Source organism: Columba livia, chromosome Z, assembly GCF_036013475.1.
Source record: "Columba livia isolate bColLiv1 breed racing homer chromosome Z, bColLiv1.pat.W.v2, whole genome shotgun sequence".
Taxonomy (NCBI): Eukaryota; Metazoa; Chordata; class Aves; order Columbiformes; family Columbidae; genus Columba; species Columba livia.
Genome location: NC_088642.1, coordinates 18,198,804 through 18,215,476, shown reverse-complemented (window position 1 = coordinate 18,215,476; position 16,673 = coordinate 18,198,804). Strand labels below are relative to the sequence as shown.

At 39.8% G+C, this 16,673-nt stretch overlaps 1 protein-coding gene across 15 annotated transcripts in view; it reads left to right on the top strand.

The window, feature by feature from the left end:
* Positions 1–16,673, top strand: part of MAST4 (microtubule associated serine/threonine kinase family member 4) — a 308,536-nt gene that overhangs the window by 95,421 nt on the left and 196,442 nt on the right. For 2 of the 15 annotated variants that reach the window (XM_065047438.1, XM_065047437.1), the window contains exon 1: positions 3,864–3,976. The exons of 10 other annotated variants lie outside the window; for them this stretch is intronic. In XM_065047438.1, the coding sequence (XP_064903510.1) occupies positions 3,938–3,976 (39 nt within the window). In that variant the 5' untranslated portion in view covers positions 3,864–3,937. Of the gene's footprint in view, positions 1–3,863; positions 3,977–16,673 lie in introns of those variants that run through there. 3 more of the 15 variants (XM_065047436.1, XM_065047434.1, XM_065047433.1) reach the window with 3 other exon arrangements.

Sequence of the window (16,673 nt, the reverse complement as noted above, 5' to 3'; positions counted from 1 at the left end):
TTTGACTTCCCTGGTGGGGACAAAAAATGAAGTTTCCTTCTTCGTATTCTGTATACATGTGCTATTATATGGTGTGTGTACAGCTGAAGTGTGCCTTTCTGCTACGAGCGATGTGAAGGAATCTGTGAGGCAGTTTGCTGTATTTCATATATATACAAGGCTAATATTGTTAAAATGTTGCATGTTTATGCGTCATGATTTTCCTTTTAAAATGTGACTTTTTCAATACTGCAATCTTGTCCGCCATGGTTTTGATAATATTACTGAAATAATAAGCTGGAAAGTAATGAAAGCCTCCAGACAAAAATAGCAGCTTTATGCTGTTTTAAACACCTAGCTGCACCTTTGGTAATATCTAAAACGATTGATAGATTGGGAGAAAATTGAGCTGATGCTTGCCTTGTAGTAGTTGCAAACCTCTTCCTTTCAGTACCTTCTGATATGCCTTTAGAACTTGCAGCATAAGCTTAGGAAAATGCCACTTTCAGAATTGGCAGTGAATGCACTTTTCATTGAAAGGTAGTTTTTTACTTTTCTATTTGGGATTAATCTCATCTTCCACTGGAAGGCAGTCTTCTCTTTGTTTCATTCTCTTGCCTTCCAGTATTATGTAGGTAGCTGCACCAATGATCTCCAGCTTCTTGCAAAAAGGAGCTGTAGCTCTTCATGCAGGTGGCATCTTTTCTTTGCCTGATTGTAATTATTTCTGTAAATTGTCCATGTATACAACTGTAATGTCCATGATACTTGAGGTGGTTTGTTATGTTCTGGACCTTCTGCATCTAAGCCTGTCAGTTGATACATTATTTCGTGGTATAACTTTGTGCTGGTGTTGTTCGGGTAATGAATTTGTGGAATTTTTTATGCCTTATAGGCCTGTCAGCTATATGGGACAGAACACATTTAATTTGTACATTAGTCAGTTATGTATAGTTAGATAATGTTAAAATTATCATTGGAATAAAACCAATTACACTTCAGTATTATTTGCTTTTAAAGGAATGGATAAATCGTGCATTGTGGTTTTGTATTTCAGTGATTAAAATAAAACTTGAGTAAATATTTAGACTGGGTACACAAATGGCAAACAGCCTTGTAGCTGAAACCTGTGGTGTGCCATGAGAGACAAATCGTAAGGTTTTGCCTCTCACCTTTGAAATTTGACAATCTTTGGCTATTGCCTTGGATTCATTTTACTGTCCTCACTGGAAGCATAACAGCAACATTTAAATTGTAGTTAATTTGCCTGTGTCGTCTTTGGAAACAGAAAAATATAGAAAAGAAAAGGATATGAGGGCATGTGGATGTGAATGACTGGGAGAAAGTTTTAAAGTGTTAATAGAGAAAGAAAGACGACATTTTGGAGTGGAAATGAGAAAGGAGGAGTATTGGGAGGAACCATAAGGAGATACCTGTAAATCCTTAATGTTACTCATTTTTTCCTTTGTTTCACAGAGGTGAGAGAGCTAGCCACTTTTTGAGTCTGTAAAGTGAAAAGGTTTTCACCAGGTTCAGCATGCTATTTAAAGAGATGTTATACTTCTAAAAAAATAAATTAATTCAGGGGAGTTGAGTAGCTTTTGTTACAGAGATCAGACTTGACGGTCACAATGCTCCCTTCTGGTCTACAAATCTATAAATCTATCAGCATGTTTGATTTTCTTGTCTCCCTCTTGTGGAACTGAAATTTTAGTCAGTAAGAGCTTCTTTTTATCTGAACTGAAATACAGCTCTGATCCTGTAACTGAAATTGGTAATGGCTAAGTTTACACCACTGACCTGATGTTATGGGTGCATTTGGTGCTGGATGCACCAAGACAGGGAAGGGAAACATGTCTAGTTGATGTCACTGTGTAACTTTGATAAATATATAGACTTTTAAAAAATAATGTACTTGGAGATCTCAGAGAAATGTGGCTTAGTGAAAGTGCTGGAGTTTTATTTTTCTTTTATTGTAAAATGTGTGAAACAATAATGTTAATGTATTTCAGTCATATGAAGGGGAGGGAGCAAATAGAGCAGCCTTTTCTTTCTCTGTTCTTCAGATAAGCTGTTATTGCTGAGCGTTATCCTTTCAGCAATCCTTCATTTTTTGTTCTAAATGCTTTTGCCCCTGGCAGGTTTTACTACTATGGAATGTACACGGACCACTTCTCAAAATGATGCAATCTGACAGGAAATCAATATTTTTTTCATACTAGATTTGAGGGTGTGATTGTCATAATCCTCGTCTTAGACCGTTAATGGGTGAATACTGATTCTTATCTCTATTTGTATCCTTTAGTAAAAAATGTACCTTTCTCTTCCTTGCTGCTTATTGCTTTCTAGAAGTGGTTTAAGGTGCATTGTTTTCAGTGATGGAATACCTATATGTTAGAATTGGCTATCCACAGGTATACCTGTGTTTTGTAAGTAAAGCATGGATATTCTGCAGATGGACCCTGCTGTTGTGTTGTGTTGTGGTGTCTTACATTCAATTAGACTTTTCAAACTGCAAAATTCCTTAAAGCCATCTAATCAGGATGCTAGCTCTAGGTAAAGCAACTGCTCTGTTGTTCAAGTTTTAAGTTTAGTTATGCAGAGAAAAGCTGAAATGGAATTGGTGCCGTTTCTTAAATGTTTGCAGTATGAATACAAGCCCTCTTTGCGTTTGACTTTTGTTTAGAGTTTCTGGCAGCCTTGGTTTAGTTTTTATGCTTTTGGTTTTATAAAAAGGGAAGCGTGCTTTGCCTTCAAATGTTATAGTGTGAAGACACCCTAATTTTAAGTGAGATCAGATGAGGATTCCTAGTTGAAAAATATATAGGCATATTTACAGGGCTGTTTTTCTTATGTTTAGTATTTAAGAAGACTTCCCCTTAAAGCCTACAGATGTATGCAGTGATTGCTTTTGAACAAAAAATGCAAGCAATTTTGCTCAGTTACTGGGTTCTTAAATCTCAGAAGATATTTTTAATGACACAGCCTAATCAATTGATACCATGGCTAATAGTGTGATGACAGCTTTTGGAAGAAAAATCAATTATTTGTTTAACAAGCGGCTTAGATGATAAGAAAAGTCCAATACCTTTTTCCTCCTTAGAATCTGTGTTTTCAGAGGTAACCTTTTTGGATTCGGCAGCTGGGTTTTGATGGAGCTTTCCTTGCTCCGGTCATGTCAGCTCAGCTGATGCGAGGCGCCTGGGCGAGGTGCCCAAGGTCACTGCCGGCCCTGGTGGCTGCGGATTTCTGCACCCCTGAGGCAGCCCGTCCTCCCTCTGCGGCTCCTCTGCTGCGCAAATGGGAAGCCCTGTAGGGGTAATTTCTGATAAAGTGCTATTATAGTATGTCATTACAGCCGCATTTTGCAAGTAAACGAAAACTTATTATTCATCGCTTGCCAGGCCTGAATTGAAGGAAAATGAGACAGAGCAAGGTAAACAAGCTGAAACAGACTGTGAAATTACACATGATGGGAATGCTATTTTCTGACTGCTTATCCTAATGCCATGGGTTAACACTCCACCTAATGACTGCATTTAAGCAATTTTTACCTCAGCGTATTTTGATCCGGTGCTAACAGCACTGTGAGTGACACCGGCCCGCGGCGGTGCCGGTGCGAGGGTCGTGCCCGGCGGCAGGGCGTCGCGCTCCCTCTTGTTCTCCTCAGGGACGGGCCGTAGGGCGGCCGGCGGGCCCGGCCATCCCTCGACCGAGCTGGGGCTCCTCGGCCTCAGAGGGTGCGAGGGGCAGTGTGGCGGCGGAGCGGAGCGGACCGGCCCGGGCCCGCCGAAGTTGCCGGGGTGCACAACTCGCCCGGTCACGTGCCGCGGCGGCGCCAATCGGCGCAGCCGTGATGTCAGCGCCCAGCAGCTGCGGGGATGCGGAGCGGCGCGCGGGCTCCGGGCAGTCCGGCATGGCCAGGCGGCTGGCGGCGTGAGGGCGGCGGGGCGGCGCCATGGACGAGCCGGGCATCCTGCGGAGACGGGGGCTGCAGGTAGGGCCGGCCGGGCGGTGCCCGTGGGGGCGGCCCCCGCCTCCCCGCAGTTTCGAAGTTGCCCTCACCTGCCGTGAGGCGCAGAGGCGTGCCGGCGGGCCCGGCGGCGGGGGGACACCTGTGGGCGGGGAGGGGCGCGGCGGCGCCCGCGCTTCGGAACGGCGCGGCCGTTGGCCCCAACGGGCAGGGGCCGGGGGGCGGCGGCCGTTGAGGAGTTGTGCGGGGGAGCCGGCGGGGCGGGAGCTGCGGTGGCGGCGCGGGCTTGTTCTCCCCGTCAGCAGCGGTCTGAACGGGGAGAGGCCTGCCGTTACCTGGGGGAGAAAGTTTCGCCTGCCCGCGGCGCTCAGGGCGTCCGCCACGCACTTCATGAGCGGCGAGACGGGAGCGTTGCCGGTGTCAGTCAGCTCTTGGCTGACTTTTCCGCCGGCGTTCGCAAACTCGATGACATATCCCAAATGACGTGTGGGTTATGGCAAAATATCGGTACCGTGTGTTGTTTGAACTCAAGGCTCGAGCAGTATACTCGTTTTGGATAGCGTATTAAACGCCCAAATACATATATATCTATATATGTCTATATTTCTTTTTCTTCGGCGGAAACGGTATTAATAAAGAGCATGTGACAACAATCCAGTCTAGGGTGTAGTTACTTTTTTACTATTTCACCAAAATGGAGCACCACCTCAAACTACATCATTCTGGCCCATTGTTTAGAAAGCCCCTTTGCCCAAGTCGCTCTCAGCGATGAATGTACTTCCTTTCTTTTGTTTTCCTTCACAATGTTTCAAGGGGAGGAGGGTGAAGAGGAAAGCCTCCTTGTAGTTGGGATCGTTATTCTTAAGTAATATAAAACCTCTTGTAATGTTTAAAATGTACTGAACTTGCACAGCTCTGAACTTTTCAGAAAGATGCCCTTTCTGATCAGTGCTTTCAGCGTGGCGCTGATCAAGTGTGACAATTTCTACTAGACAGATGAAGACAAGTAGAATCTATAGCCCGTGTTGTCATGTAGTCCTAAACCCATCTGGGGCCTGTTAGTCTTTCAAGAATCCATTACCCTTTATTTAACTTTTTGTGTGATAGCATTTACCTAGGAAAGTGAATAACTTATGTAAACAGATTCTAAGATTTTATTTAGTTCTTAAATCCTACACTTTTCTATTAATTGATTGTAAAGTGGAAAGGACAACCTCTGCTGCAGGTTGGGACTGCTGATGACAGCTTTTAAAGAGACTATTTAAAAGATTTAGGAGGTAGATCTTCACAGTGAAACCGGATTTCCTCCTGCTAAACCTGCTTGTAGTACATTGAGTAGTGTAAACCGGATTTCTGCCTTTTCACAAGAATTGAACAGCAGTCTGTTCTGATTAAGGAGTAACTTAAATCTTACTGTGAAAACCTATTGTTGAGTTCTGGAAACGTTATTTTTGAGGTATTTTTTATCTTCTGTAACTTGAGAAAAGTAATTTTGAATGAATACTGAGAATATTTTACAGAATACTTGCTTACACCTGCATATGCTTACATAGTCACTTAAAAGCATTAAGAGCTATATACTGAATAATCCTAGCACCAGAAAGACCAATTCACATTTGCAGTATATGCAGTTTTTGTAGAGTGTTTTTAAAGATGTGTATCTCATCACTGTCATTAGAATGTGGTTGTACAGTGGAGAAAAATAGCCAATTGGTCAAAAGTGTGCAAGTTGACATGCTATCATCTAGAGAAGGATGGAGGCAGAGAATTCCCGTTTACACTCAAGTTGTATTCATTAGACACTTAACTTCATATTGTCCTTTTGCCCCCCTGTTGTCCTTCCAACTAGCCTAGAGACTAGTGTGATGAATTTGTGAGCTGATGCTTTCCAGCTGGTGATATGACATGTGACAAGGAGTGTAGCACCTGCTTAATACTTGTTAGTAAGTACTCCTTATATGAAGCCTCCGAGTAGTCTGCTTGGCTGACATTTGCTTTTTATAGTACATCCCCAAGTAATCAGTTCGTTATTTTATAGTGGTAATATATGTTCTTACCATTTTAAAAAAAACCCACTAAATAATTATTTTGCCATTATATTGTTCACTGGGAGTAATACATGTATCTTTTGTCCCCTTTTTCGTGTGATGTTGATACTTTTGTTTAAAGACTATTGAGAACGTTCCACAAAGGATTTAAAAAACAAAAAAAGAGGGGGGAAAAAACCCAGAAAGGTCCTGGTTAAGACTCTTCTGAAATATCTATGCTCCTCATTGAAAGGTCTGCTAACTTTACTTCATGTGACTTTCTACTTCTTTTGGTTAGAAGTGGAAATGATAAAAGATGGTAAATCTGCTTAAAAGGTATGTGCTTTCTTAGGTGAAGGTGCACTTAAGTTAAACTAGTCATACAATGGGAAGTAAAAATCAAAATTGATGTCACTGCTTTTTTTTTTGTTTTTCCTTTTTTTTTCTGTTTGTACATAATTTGCTTCAAAGCTTAATTTAAAAGACACACAAACCATTTCCTTTTAGACGGGAACCTGATGTAGTTGTGTTTAATGTCATTCACCATCATGCTGTGTTTAAAAAAAGCCAGGAAGCAGCTTGTATTGAATCTCAAAATGTAAGCCTTAAGTAAATATGTAGACTTGGGTAAATCTTGGTTTAAGTTGATACGTGGAAGTTTTTTCTGGTGCTCAGGCTTCTAAGAGAGAAACTGAGCCTTTTATATGTTACGTCCTGGATGCATACACCTATTTTATCTTAGTACAACCTCTTCCTTTATGTTCAGTTGCTTATATTGATTGTATTCACAGAAAAAGAAAAGCTTCCGAATCTGTACTATATGCCTCTTTTTGATGAGCAGATTCTGAAACTTTAATTAGAAAGTCCTCGTTTTATTTTTAAGAAACATCAGAACAAAATCGACCATTTCTTTCAGCTTCTAAAAATACCAGGTATAGCTTAATGTGGATTGAAATAGGTATATCTTGAAAATAAGTTAAAAAAAAAAAAAAGAAACTGACTAACTACTTCTTGCATATTCTTCCTCACTGTTCTTGATTGCATTCTGCTAACAGCCTGTGTTTTGTTTTTCTTCCATGGATTTGTCTAGTAGGTGTTCATCCAAGCAGTGTGTTTTATATTGCCCTAAACCAAAGACTCCAAACCGATGTAACAGTGGGTATAGGTAACATGTGTTTCCTTCAGTCTGTTAAGAAGGATATGGGAATGTGGGAGAAATCTTACTGCCAGATGCAGCCAGCTTCAGTCATGCTTCCAGAGCTGATAAAGCTTTCTCTTTGTTGAACAGATGTGCTAGATGCTTTGGGCCTTCCCTTTTCCTTTTGCTAATTTCAATTCTGCCTGTAAGTGGCTGGTGAGCAGTGTCTGGTAAATCTTGGGGTAATTACATGAGCTTTTTTCTAATTAGGCTTGCAGAGGAATTGACCCACAACAGAGAAATCAGCTATACATGAAATCTCCCTAATGTAAAAGAAAATGCTGTGTTTATTTATTTTCTTGTCTCTAGGTGTATTTTTTTTTGTACATGCTGGAAAATTTTCACAGGGATCTAAGACTTCTTTAAATTCAGGATGACTGCATTGCATTAAGTTTGCAGAGATAAGGTTATAACCAACATGGAAAATTCCAGTTGAAAATCTACTAACACTGTACTTCACACATTGATTGGGGTGTTTGGATGAAGTAAAAAGAATTTAATTGCAAAATTCAGACTCATTGCTGTAGAAATTGAGAAAGGCAGTGTAAATAAAAATGTGATGTAAATGGAATGTTGCTGTTTTGGTGGAACTGAGGAGTCAGTTTATGCTAATTCCATGTATTTCTAGAAAAGGTGACAAGGGCACAGTCATTACTAGCCTTGACCAGTCCTTTCCTCCACTTCCAGTACAAGCATGTCATTGGCTTTTGTAGGCAAACTTTTGAAATTTGGTACATAAAGTGTACAGACCTTTGCAAAAAGTAAAACCTTGGAGATTTTTCCAAGTCTCTTGCTTATTGGCTTACCTAAAAATGCATTCTGAGAAATCAGACAGCAGAGGAAATAATTTCTGAGGAAAAATGGCCTTATTCATGTGTCCTAAACAGGTATGATCTCTTTGGGGTAAGAGGCTTCATTAAAGTAGTTCTTTCTGAAATACCAAAAATTGTCATGTGAAGTAAAAGGGTCAGCGTGGAATCCACACTCTATAAGAGAGGAAAAGAAATAGGGAAACTAACTGGCTATTCTGTGGATGCAGTTAATACTTGGGAATGTGTTCATGAGGTGTTCTGCTTAGGAAAAAATGACGATAAAATCTGGAGAATATTAAGTAGACTTTGGCTTCTGTTGCAAACTGAAGATGAAGAGTGAAAAGTCAATCTCACAGATGATGTTCTAGGAAGGTTCTTAATAATTTTCATTGGTTTGAATGCTGTGGACAACAGTGTTCTCCCTTCAGCTAGTTACGAGGGACCTGATCCATTTGCTCTGCTGGTGTTTCTGTACTGGTGGCAATGGATTTACAGTGTGAAAGAAGAGTTTGTAATTGTGAATCAGGTCAGATACGTGTCTGCCTCTCAGTGAGCGTGTGGGAAAAAAAGTATGTGGAGGGCATGGAACCAGAGAAGGATTAAAAATAATCTTTACAATTTGCAGTTTCCAGTAGACTGAGATTAATTAATTGAGAAGATGATGTGATATATGTGTTCTAGCGTTGTGTGATAATAGCTGTGTGACAGTTGCATTCGTCCTCTGCTTAGTAGTTGTGTCCAGTCCTGTCTAAAGTCATAAGATTTATTTATTTTTTTTTAGTGTATAGTCTTGGTAAATTATGATCTTTTTTCCCCTCCTCTGATAGAGCCGTATTTATTTTTAAGTCAGTCTAGGCACTGTTATAGGACACAGAACATTTTAGATCTATTTTTGTTGAGGGGAGGGATAGTGCAGGATAAAATAGATGTTTTCTTTGCTTAAACAATGATAGGCACTGCTTGTTGCCTTTAGAAAGCAAAGGGCCCACCTTCTGAGAGAACAGACCCTGATGTAAAGAACACTTTTCCTCTTCTCATTAACTGTCACTTCTGCAGGCCTAATAGAGTATACAATCTCTTGATCAGTTAAATTCACCTTTATTTTCCAGGCTTTCATGCATTGTTACATGTTTGTCAGGTCCTCTAAAAGCCTTTGTGTGAGACATGTATTTTGCTATTATTTGAGCTGTGAAAGCTTTACTGAAAGGGTTAGCCTTTTCTTCTGTCTTTGCTTCTCATGGTGTTATGGTCTCTATTTCAGGGTCAAAAATAAAATTTGAGGAAAAAAAAAATCCCACTGCTGCATTCAGAGCTAAATTATTTGGCATGGGGTCTTGGTGTCTGTAGCCCATATTGCACTTCTCACAAATGACTTCTGATAATTGCAGTAACATTTCTTGATAACCTCTACAATATATCACAAAGCTGACTTACTATTTTGTATTAGACTTGGAAGGCAAAGCATAAACTTTATGTTCCTTCATGTCAAATCCTTCAGTGAGCTCAGTGGTGGAATCTGTAATGATATGAAATGAGGTTTGTTGTGTTCTAGGGGTTATAATGAAAACCATCTTTGGAGTCCTCTGTGGACTCCTTAGCTCCTGTTTCTGAGTCACGTGGCTTATCCTAAAAATCTGTGTTTTTTTTTTTTTAATTTTTTATTTTTTTTTTTTTTTAATTTTTATTTTTATTTTGTTTGTGCCTGCTTAGTTAGGAATAATAGGAATATCTGCATGAAGAATAGTAACTTCTGGTTGAAACTTCCCCTCTCCCAAATTCCATGGGTAGTTCTTGGTTTGACAGATAGTTTTGTTAGCATTGCTTTTTACTCACTTTGTAACATCTGATGACACTATTAGTTTTCCTTGTGTTCTTTTTGAAATTTTTGTAAGATGCTTCGTTTGGGTTTGATGCAGTTTTGTCTGTGGTGCCACTTCATGTGTCATATTTAACATAAAGGTTAGAGATTGTTTTAACCTACAGATAGACTACATTTGCTATAAAGTTGTCTACTTTTTCAATTTCTTTAAATCAAAATTGCCCACGGATTTTTTTCTTCTTATAGCAGTGCCAATTATCCGTTAGAACATTTTAAATACATTAAAATCCGGGATTGTTACAATCACAAAGCAAAACACTCCAAACTGCAATTTCATAGTTTGTTTTAATTTTATTTTCTTAGCTTTATTTTTTCCCCTTTACGTATAGCACTAACTTATTCTGCAGCCTTTATTCTCTAAATGATCCATGCTTCCTCTGATGTAAACCAGAACAACATTTTTTCCTGTTGACAGCTAATGTCCTTTTTAATCTTACTCATTTACTTGGTCTTGGCTTCTATTCTTACGTTCCTCTTGGATTCTCCCTGCTTCTTCACTCAAGTACCCCTTGATTTTAGTTCTCACGTTTAGCACTCCACAGTGGCATGCAGGAACTGGGATTAGTGATTGAAAGGATAACTGCAGTCAGTGTCCGTGCATTTGAGAAGCAGCAAGCTCTTCAGAACTTTCAGGTGCTAAACTCAGAGTCTCTACAGAGCTCATTGTATGAAGTACTTTGTCCTTTTCGAAATTCCTTAGTTTTTTATATATAGTTGTCTTAGTTTCGTAAGGATATTAAAGAACACTTCTCTGACACCTGGGTATCCTCCTTGACCAAAACATGTGTAAAAACAAGGGAACAATTGCCTTTAAAAGTATTAAGATATTGTTCTCCTCTTAAGTTCCACTGTCAGAAGTAGATGGTCCAGTTTAGCAGCACTGCCAAAACTATGGTCTTCATGTAAGTGCTGTACAAGAAAAAAACAAAAAAAAACCAAACCAAAAATGCAAGTGATCAAATTTCAAGGAAATGGTTAAGTAGTCAAAACCACATTCTTAATCTCATAGGTGACCCTTAGTTAAAAGATAGGGCTTGTGGCATGATTGGTAACCAGTAGTTCCTGTTATCAAATAATTTGTTTTCCTGAATTTTGTTTTCAGCTATCTGGAAGCTGGTAGTTTTTTAGAATACCTAGCTTGTACAATGTGTTCAAGTGCTATATTGTGTGGAGATAAATGTCATGTTACAATTCTTCTGGTGGTAGTTTATCCCTAGAAAGCTAGAACTTCACACATGCGTATGTTTTTGTATATGTTTTGTGTATTTGAATATTCTTGATGTTCTCTGCAGATAAATGATACTATATCAAATACAGTAAAGTACCTGAAGGTGCTTACAACTGATGCAGTTTCCTCTCCTGTCCTACCATGGAACTTTTTCTTCCTATGTGAAAAGCAAGGGAGGTATAAAAAGTGTATAAACTGTCTGCTTGCATTGACTTCTGTTTTGAGTTCTTTTGATGTGAAAAGTTTTTTAATGTATTTAATCTCTTTGCTTTAAATTGTGCCATAAGAAGGATACCATTTCACTTGCTCTAAAAAAACCTAGTTGTACACAAGTTCTCTGGGTACGTTGGGGAATTTCAGTCAGAATTTGTGTGCAGAAGAACCTGAAAATAATCCCTATCCTCTTATGTTTTCCGAATACAACACTCATGGGCACAGCTGGAAAATTTAGGTTATGAGTGGAAAATTGATTTTAGGACTCCAATGCCCCTTGTGAACAGAGTTTCCTAGTTTTAAATTACTTCCAATTTTTCAAGATTTTAGTAAATGTAGAGAAGTGCAAGAAAGGAACGAGTAATATAAATGAAAAATTAGGAAGAGCAAATGGTTGTGACTAGGGTAGAAGCTATATTTTATGATAATCTGATTCCTTAATAGTTGTGCTGTTCCCTTTTTCGTTTCCTCAAGACACAGTAGTGTGTGTTTAAACATACAAGATTATAATTTCGGGTGAGCTGTGTAGTGATCAAATATGTTGTGTTATTAGACTATATCTGTGACAGTTTAACAATGATAAATAGCAGATTTTAACATTCAAGCATGAAGCTGAAAAGCATTTTCTTATTTTGTCACTTTTGCCATGAATATTTTCTCTTGTCTGTAAGCTGTAGTTAAAAATTGTTCTTAGGACAAGGTGGCTGAAAACTACAATTTTCTTGGATTGGCTGGCAGCAGAGGAGAAGATCTAATGTAAAATATATCATGTTTATCATGAGGTAGGGGGTGTTACTGCGTTTGCATGCTCTTTGCCATAGTGATGAGAGATTTAACTCTTAAAGCTCTTTGTATGGGTTGTCTGGAAAGACCTCATTGTGTTTCTCTCCGATCTTCTGAATATAGCAGTCCCTACCTCAGTTTGACAACATGCCTGCTGAAGGGCAAGAAGGAGGACCCGGGTAATTATAGACTGGTCAGCCTCACCTCTGTCCCTGGGAAAGTAATGGAACAGCTTATCCTTGGTGCCATCTCAAGGCATATCAAGGATAAGAGGGTTATTAGGGGCAGTCAGCATGGCTTTACCAAGGGTAAGTCGTGCTTGACCAACCTCATATCCTTTTATAAGAATGTAACAAGGTGGATGGATGATGCAAGAGCGGTGGATGTGGTCTGTGTTGACTTCAGTAAAGCCTTTGACACAGTCTCCCACAGCATCCTCACAGCTAAGTTGAGGAGGTGTGGTCTGGACAATAGACTAGTGAGGTGGGTTGCAAACTGGCTTAAGGAGAGAAGCCAGAGAGTGGTAGTCAATGGTGCGGAGTCTAGTTGGAGGCCAGTATCTAGTGGAGTGCCTCAGGGGTCAGTACTGGGGCCAATATTTATTATTCAATATATTCATTAATGATTTAGACGAGGGAATAGAGTGTACTATCAGCAAGTTTGCTGATGACACTAAGCTGGGAGGGGTGGCTAACACGCCAGAAGGCTGTGCTGTCATCCAGCAGGACCTGGACAGGCTGGAGAGTTGGGTGGGGAGTAACCTAATGAAATTTAACAAAGGAAAGTGTAGAGTCCTGCATCTGGGCAGGAACAACCCCAGGTTCCAGTATAGGTTGGGAAATTACATATTAGAGAGCAGTGTAGGGGAAAGGAACCTGGGGGTCCTGGTGGACAACAGGATGACCATGAGCCAGCACTGTGCCCTTGTGGCCAGGAAGGCCAATGGCATCCTGGGGTGTATTAGAAGGGGGGTGGTTAGTAGATCGAGAGAGGTCCTCCTTCCCCTCTACTCCGCCCTGGTGAGACCACACCTGGAATATTGTGTCCAGTTCTGGGCCCCTCAGTTCAAGAAGGACAGGGAACTGCTGGAGAGGGTCCAGTGTAGGGCAACGAAGATGATTAAGGGAGTGGAGCATCTCCCTTATGAAGAAAGGCTGAGGGAGCTGGGTCTCTTTAGTTTGGAGAAGAGGAGACTAAGGGGGGACCTCATTAATGTTTATAAATATATAAAGGGTGAGTGCCATGAGGATGGAGCCAGGCTCTTCTCGGTGGCAAACAATGATAGGACAGGGGGTAATGGGATCAAGCTGGAACACAAGAGGTTCCGCTTAAATTTGAGAAGAAACTTCTTCTCAGTGAGGGTGACAGACACTGGAACAGGCTGCCCAGGGAGGTTGTGGAGTCTCCTTCTCTGGAGACATTCAAAACCCGCCTGGACATGTTCCTGTGCGACCTCACCTAGGCGTTCCTGCTCCAGCAGGGAGATTGGACTAGATGATCTTTTGAGGTCGCTTCCAATCCCTAACATACTGTGGTAATGTGATACTGTGATAATGTCTTGATTGACTGTTAACTTGGTTCCATTTCATTTCTTGAATAGCACTTGGTTGACTTTTTTGTTTGTGCTTTGGAATACTGCATAGATCATCTTTCAGCATAGATTTCTTTCATGAGTCTTTGCATTTTGGTTTTATGTTGCTCACTGTTTGCTCTGCCAGTAATACCAACTTTGTTGCTGTGTTGTCTTTTGTCTTTTTTACGTTGTCTTTAAGCTCTCAGCAAAAACCTGTTCTTACTGAGATTGCAGCTGAGGACTTGTTTTTTGAGGTTTTAAAACAGAATTATCATAAAACAACAACTTTGTGTATGTGCATTTTATTTTCTCCCTTTCAGTTCACTGGTACTTATTTGTGTGTGTTTAGGACTGTGGTCTCTCTAATGGTTTCTGTAGCAACTCCTTTGCTTTGTTTTAACAGGAAGAATGGAACATTCCATTTGGTTCTTTAGCACTGCTGCAAAACATAGTCGTGTATGCTTTTTGATTGCCGGTTTCCCCCTCAAGGCACCCTCAATTATTTCAATATAATTTCTCTCTGATGTGGAGTGTATCTGACAAACCAATCCTAAGGTGATCTGATGTGAACCCAGTAAAGCTGGTTAGGCTTATAGGTATGTGGAGTGTGTTCCTGTCTTTAGGCCCTGTGGAGATGCAGGAAGAAGATTCAGGCACTTTTAAATTGATGTGTTCTGCAAAGGAGCTGTTCTGGGAGAAAAAAATGGTATTTAAAGCACCTATTTTTCATGTGTATTCTCTCTAGCATCACTCAGGGAATGCAGTAATCAATGAGAATCCTGTCAGATATTAATCCTTGCATTTTTCTCCTTCAAAATGTCCCAATATTCTTTGTTCAAATAGCGTAATGATTATTTGTGTTCAGCAGGATGCAGTCAGGGAGAAGAGGGCAGCACCATAACAGTGCTAATGGGAGTGTATCTGACACGCTCATGTTAAACTGCTGAGCAGTTTGAGCAAGCTGTTAGCTACACGTTTTTATGTAAAGTTTAACGTCTATGGTGGTGTTGCAAGAACGGGATCCAGAAAGTTAGCTCAGATAATTTTTTTCCTTTTGGCAGTAGTTTTTGTTGCTGGACAGATTGATTGGTGCATGATACAGTCCTGGCCTTTGATTTCTGTTCCCTTTGGGAGATTGATTTCAAGGTTTGTTTTCTTACTGTTTAAAAATTGAAACCACACATGTACATTTTTTTTATTGACTTGATTTCTAGCCTTGGCTATAAGGCTTGCCAGATGTAGTGTAACACAACGTTCTTTGTCAGATAACTGACAACACATTACTTTTTTATTTTCTAAAAATTTTATAACTCGATAAAATCTTTCTTATTGTGCTTTGGGTGTACTGTGAGATGGCTCTCTAACATAGTTTTTTCCCGATCAGCCTGTAGATCTTAGCACAGAGCCTAGTTAAGTATTTCATTGAAGGCCTAAATTGAAGGCAGTGAAGATCAGTAAGAAATTAACATCTTACTAGTTAAAAAAACCCCAAACAAACAAGCCAACCAACCATTCCAGGCCAAATAAACCCCAAAGTGTTTTACACTTGCTTGAACCTAAAGCTGAGAGGAATGAACTGTGTTAGAATTTATCACTTGGTCCTGCCTGCACACTTGGCATGCTGAATGAATTGCCTACTGTCTGAAGATCTTGGTCTGTTTTACAACAATAAGTGATTTGAATTCAGAGTACTTTGAAGTAATGGAGACTATGATGAGAGAAAATACTACATTGTTACCTCTCATGCCACTGCAAGGCTTGCGTACATTTGTCTTATATTGTCAGAATGGTAAGTTTTGAGGCTCTGAACTTGTACTGAAGTTGTCCAGCTCTGCTTAAATTAATCCTCTTGGTTTTCTCATTAATCTGTTACATTCTTTCGTGTCACCTTGAGTAATTTGATTTTTCCTCACTTCAAGTGTTGGGGAGTTTTCAGTGTCATTTCACGTAAGCAGAACATGTTTTACTATCTTTTTTTGATTTTTATTTAAATCTATGTTGTCGTGATGGTTTTTATTCTTCCTTCTAACTCTGTGAATTTTTTTTTGTAGCAGACTATGTGCCATCTCCCTCACTCCCTGAACATCTTGGGTACCTCTTTTTGACTGTGTAGAACCAAATTGATTTAATGGCTTAAACTGACATTTCTGGGAAAAGGGCTCCCAGTGCCTGTAAAGGCAATACTCCTTCTCACTTTATCATAGAAGTGAAAGGCTTATTAACCAATCTGCAGCTATAACACTGAGAACTTGAAACTAATTTATCTTTTGAGTCTCCCTAGATCTTTCTATTTTCCTCTTTCCCAGTGTCTTGTTTTCATTGAGACAAGGGATAGCATTTCATTATGTCTTAGGTAAGTTGAGGCACAGAGAAATTTATTTCTGGAAGACTGCTGGTGACCATTAATTTCCTGGTTGTCTGTCATTAGCCATGAACTCATAACCTTGGAAAAGGTCATTTTGTTTCATATCAGCTATAACAAAATAGGGAGATGTCAAAGTTCAAGAACTTAGAGCACTAAGTGTGAAGTGACTGTAATACCTGGACAGAACTTACCTAAGCACCAATCATTTTTGTCAAACATCTATCTTACAGAGGTGGTCTTGGTAGTGTTCAGAGATCTGTTCAACATGTAACCAATGCTAGGAAGCTGTGTGTACGAATAAATGTTATTGCTTATGTAGTATGCTGAATTTATGAGTTGTGTCTATAATTAATAAAATCATAACTGGATGATATGGTGAATTAGTGTTGCAATGGTACTAGTTAAATTTTTAGCAACATGGAACAATGGGGTTCTGTATCCATCCCACAATATTTCCTGCCTCCTTTGCAGTATATTTCATGATGGCAACATGTTACAATTACACAACAATTTACAAAGCGTTTAATGAGGCATATAGCAGCAAACATTTGAAACTCTATGTTCTGCCCTTTCAAGTGGTCAGAGTTTCATTCATGGGTGGTTCTTGGTTGCAGAGAGTGTGATTTCAAATTGGGTCCATCTT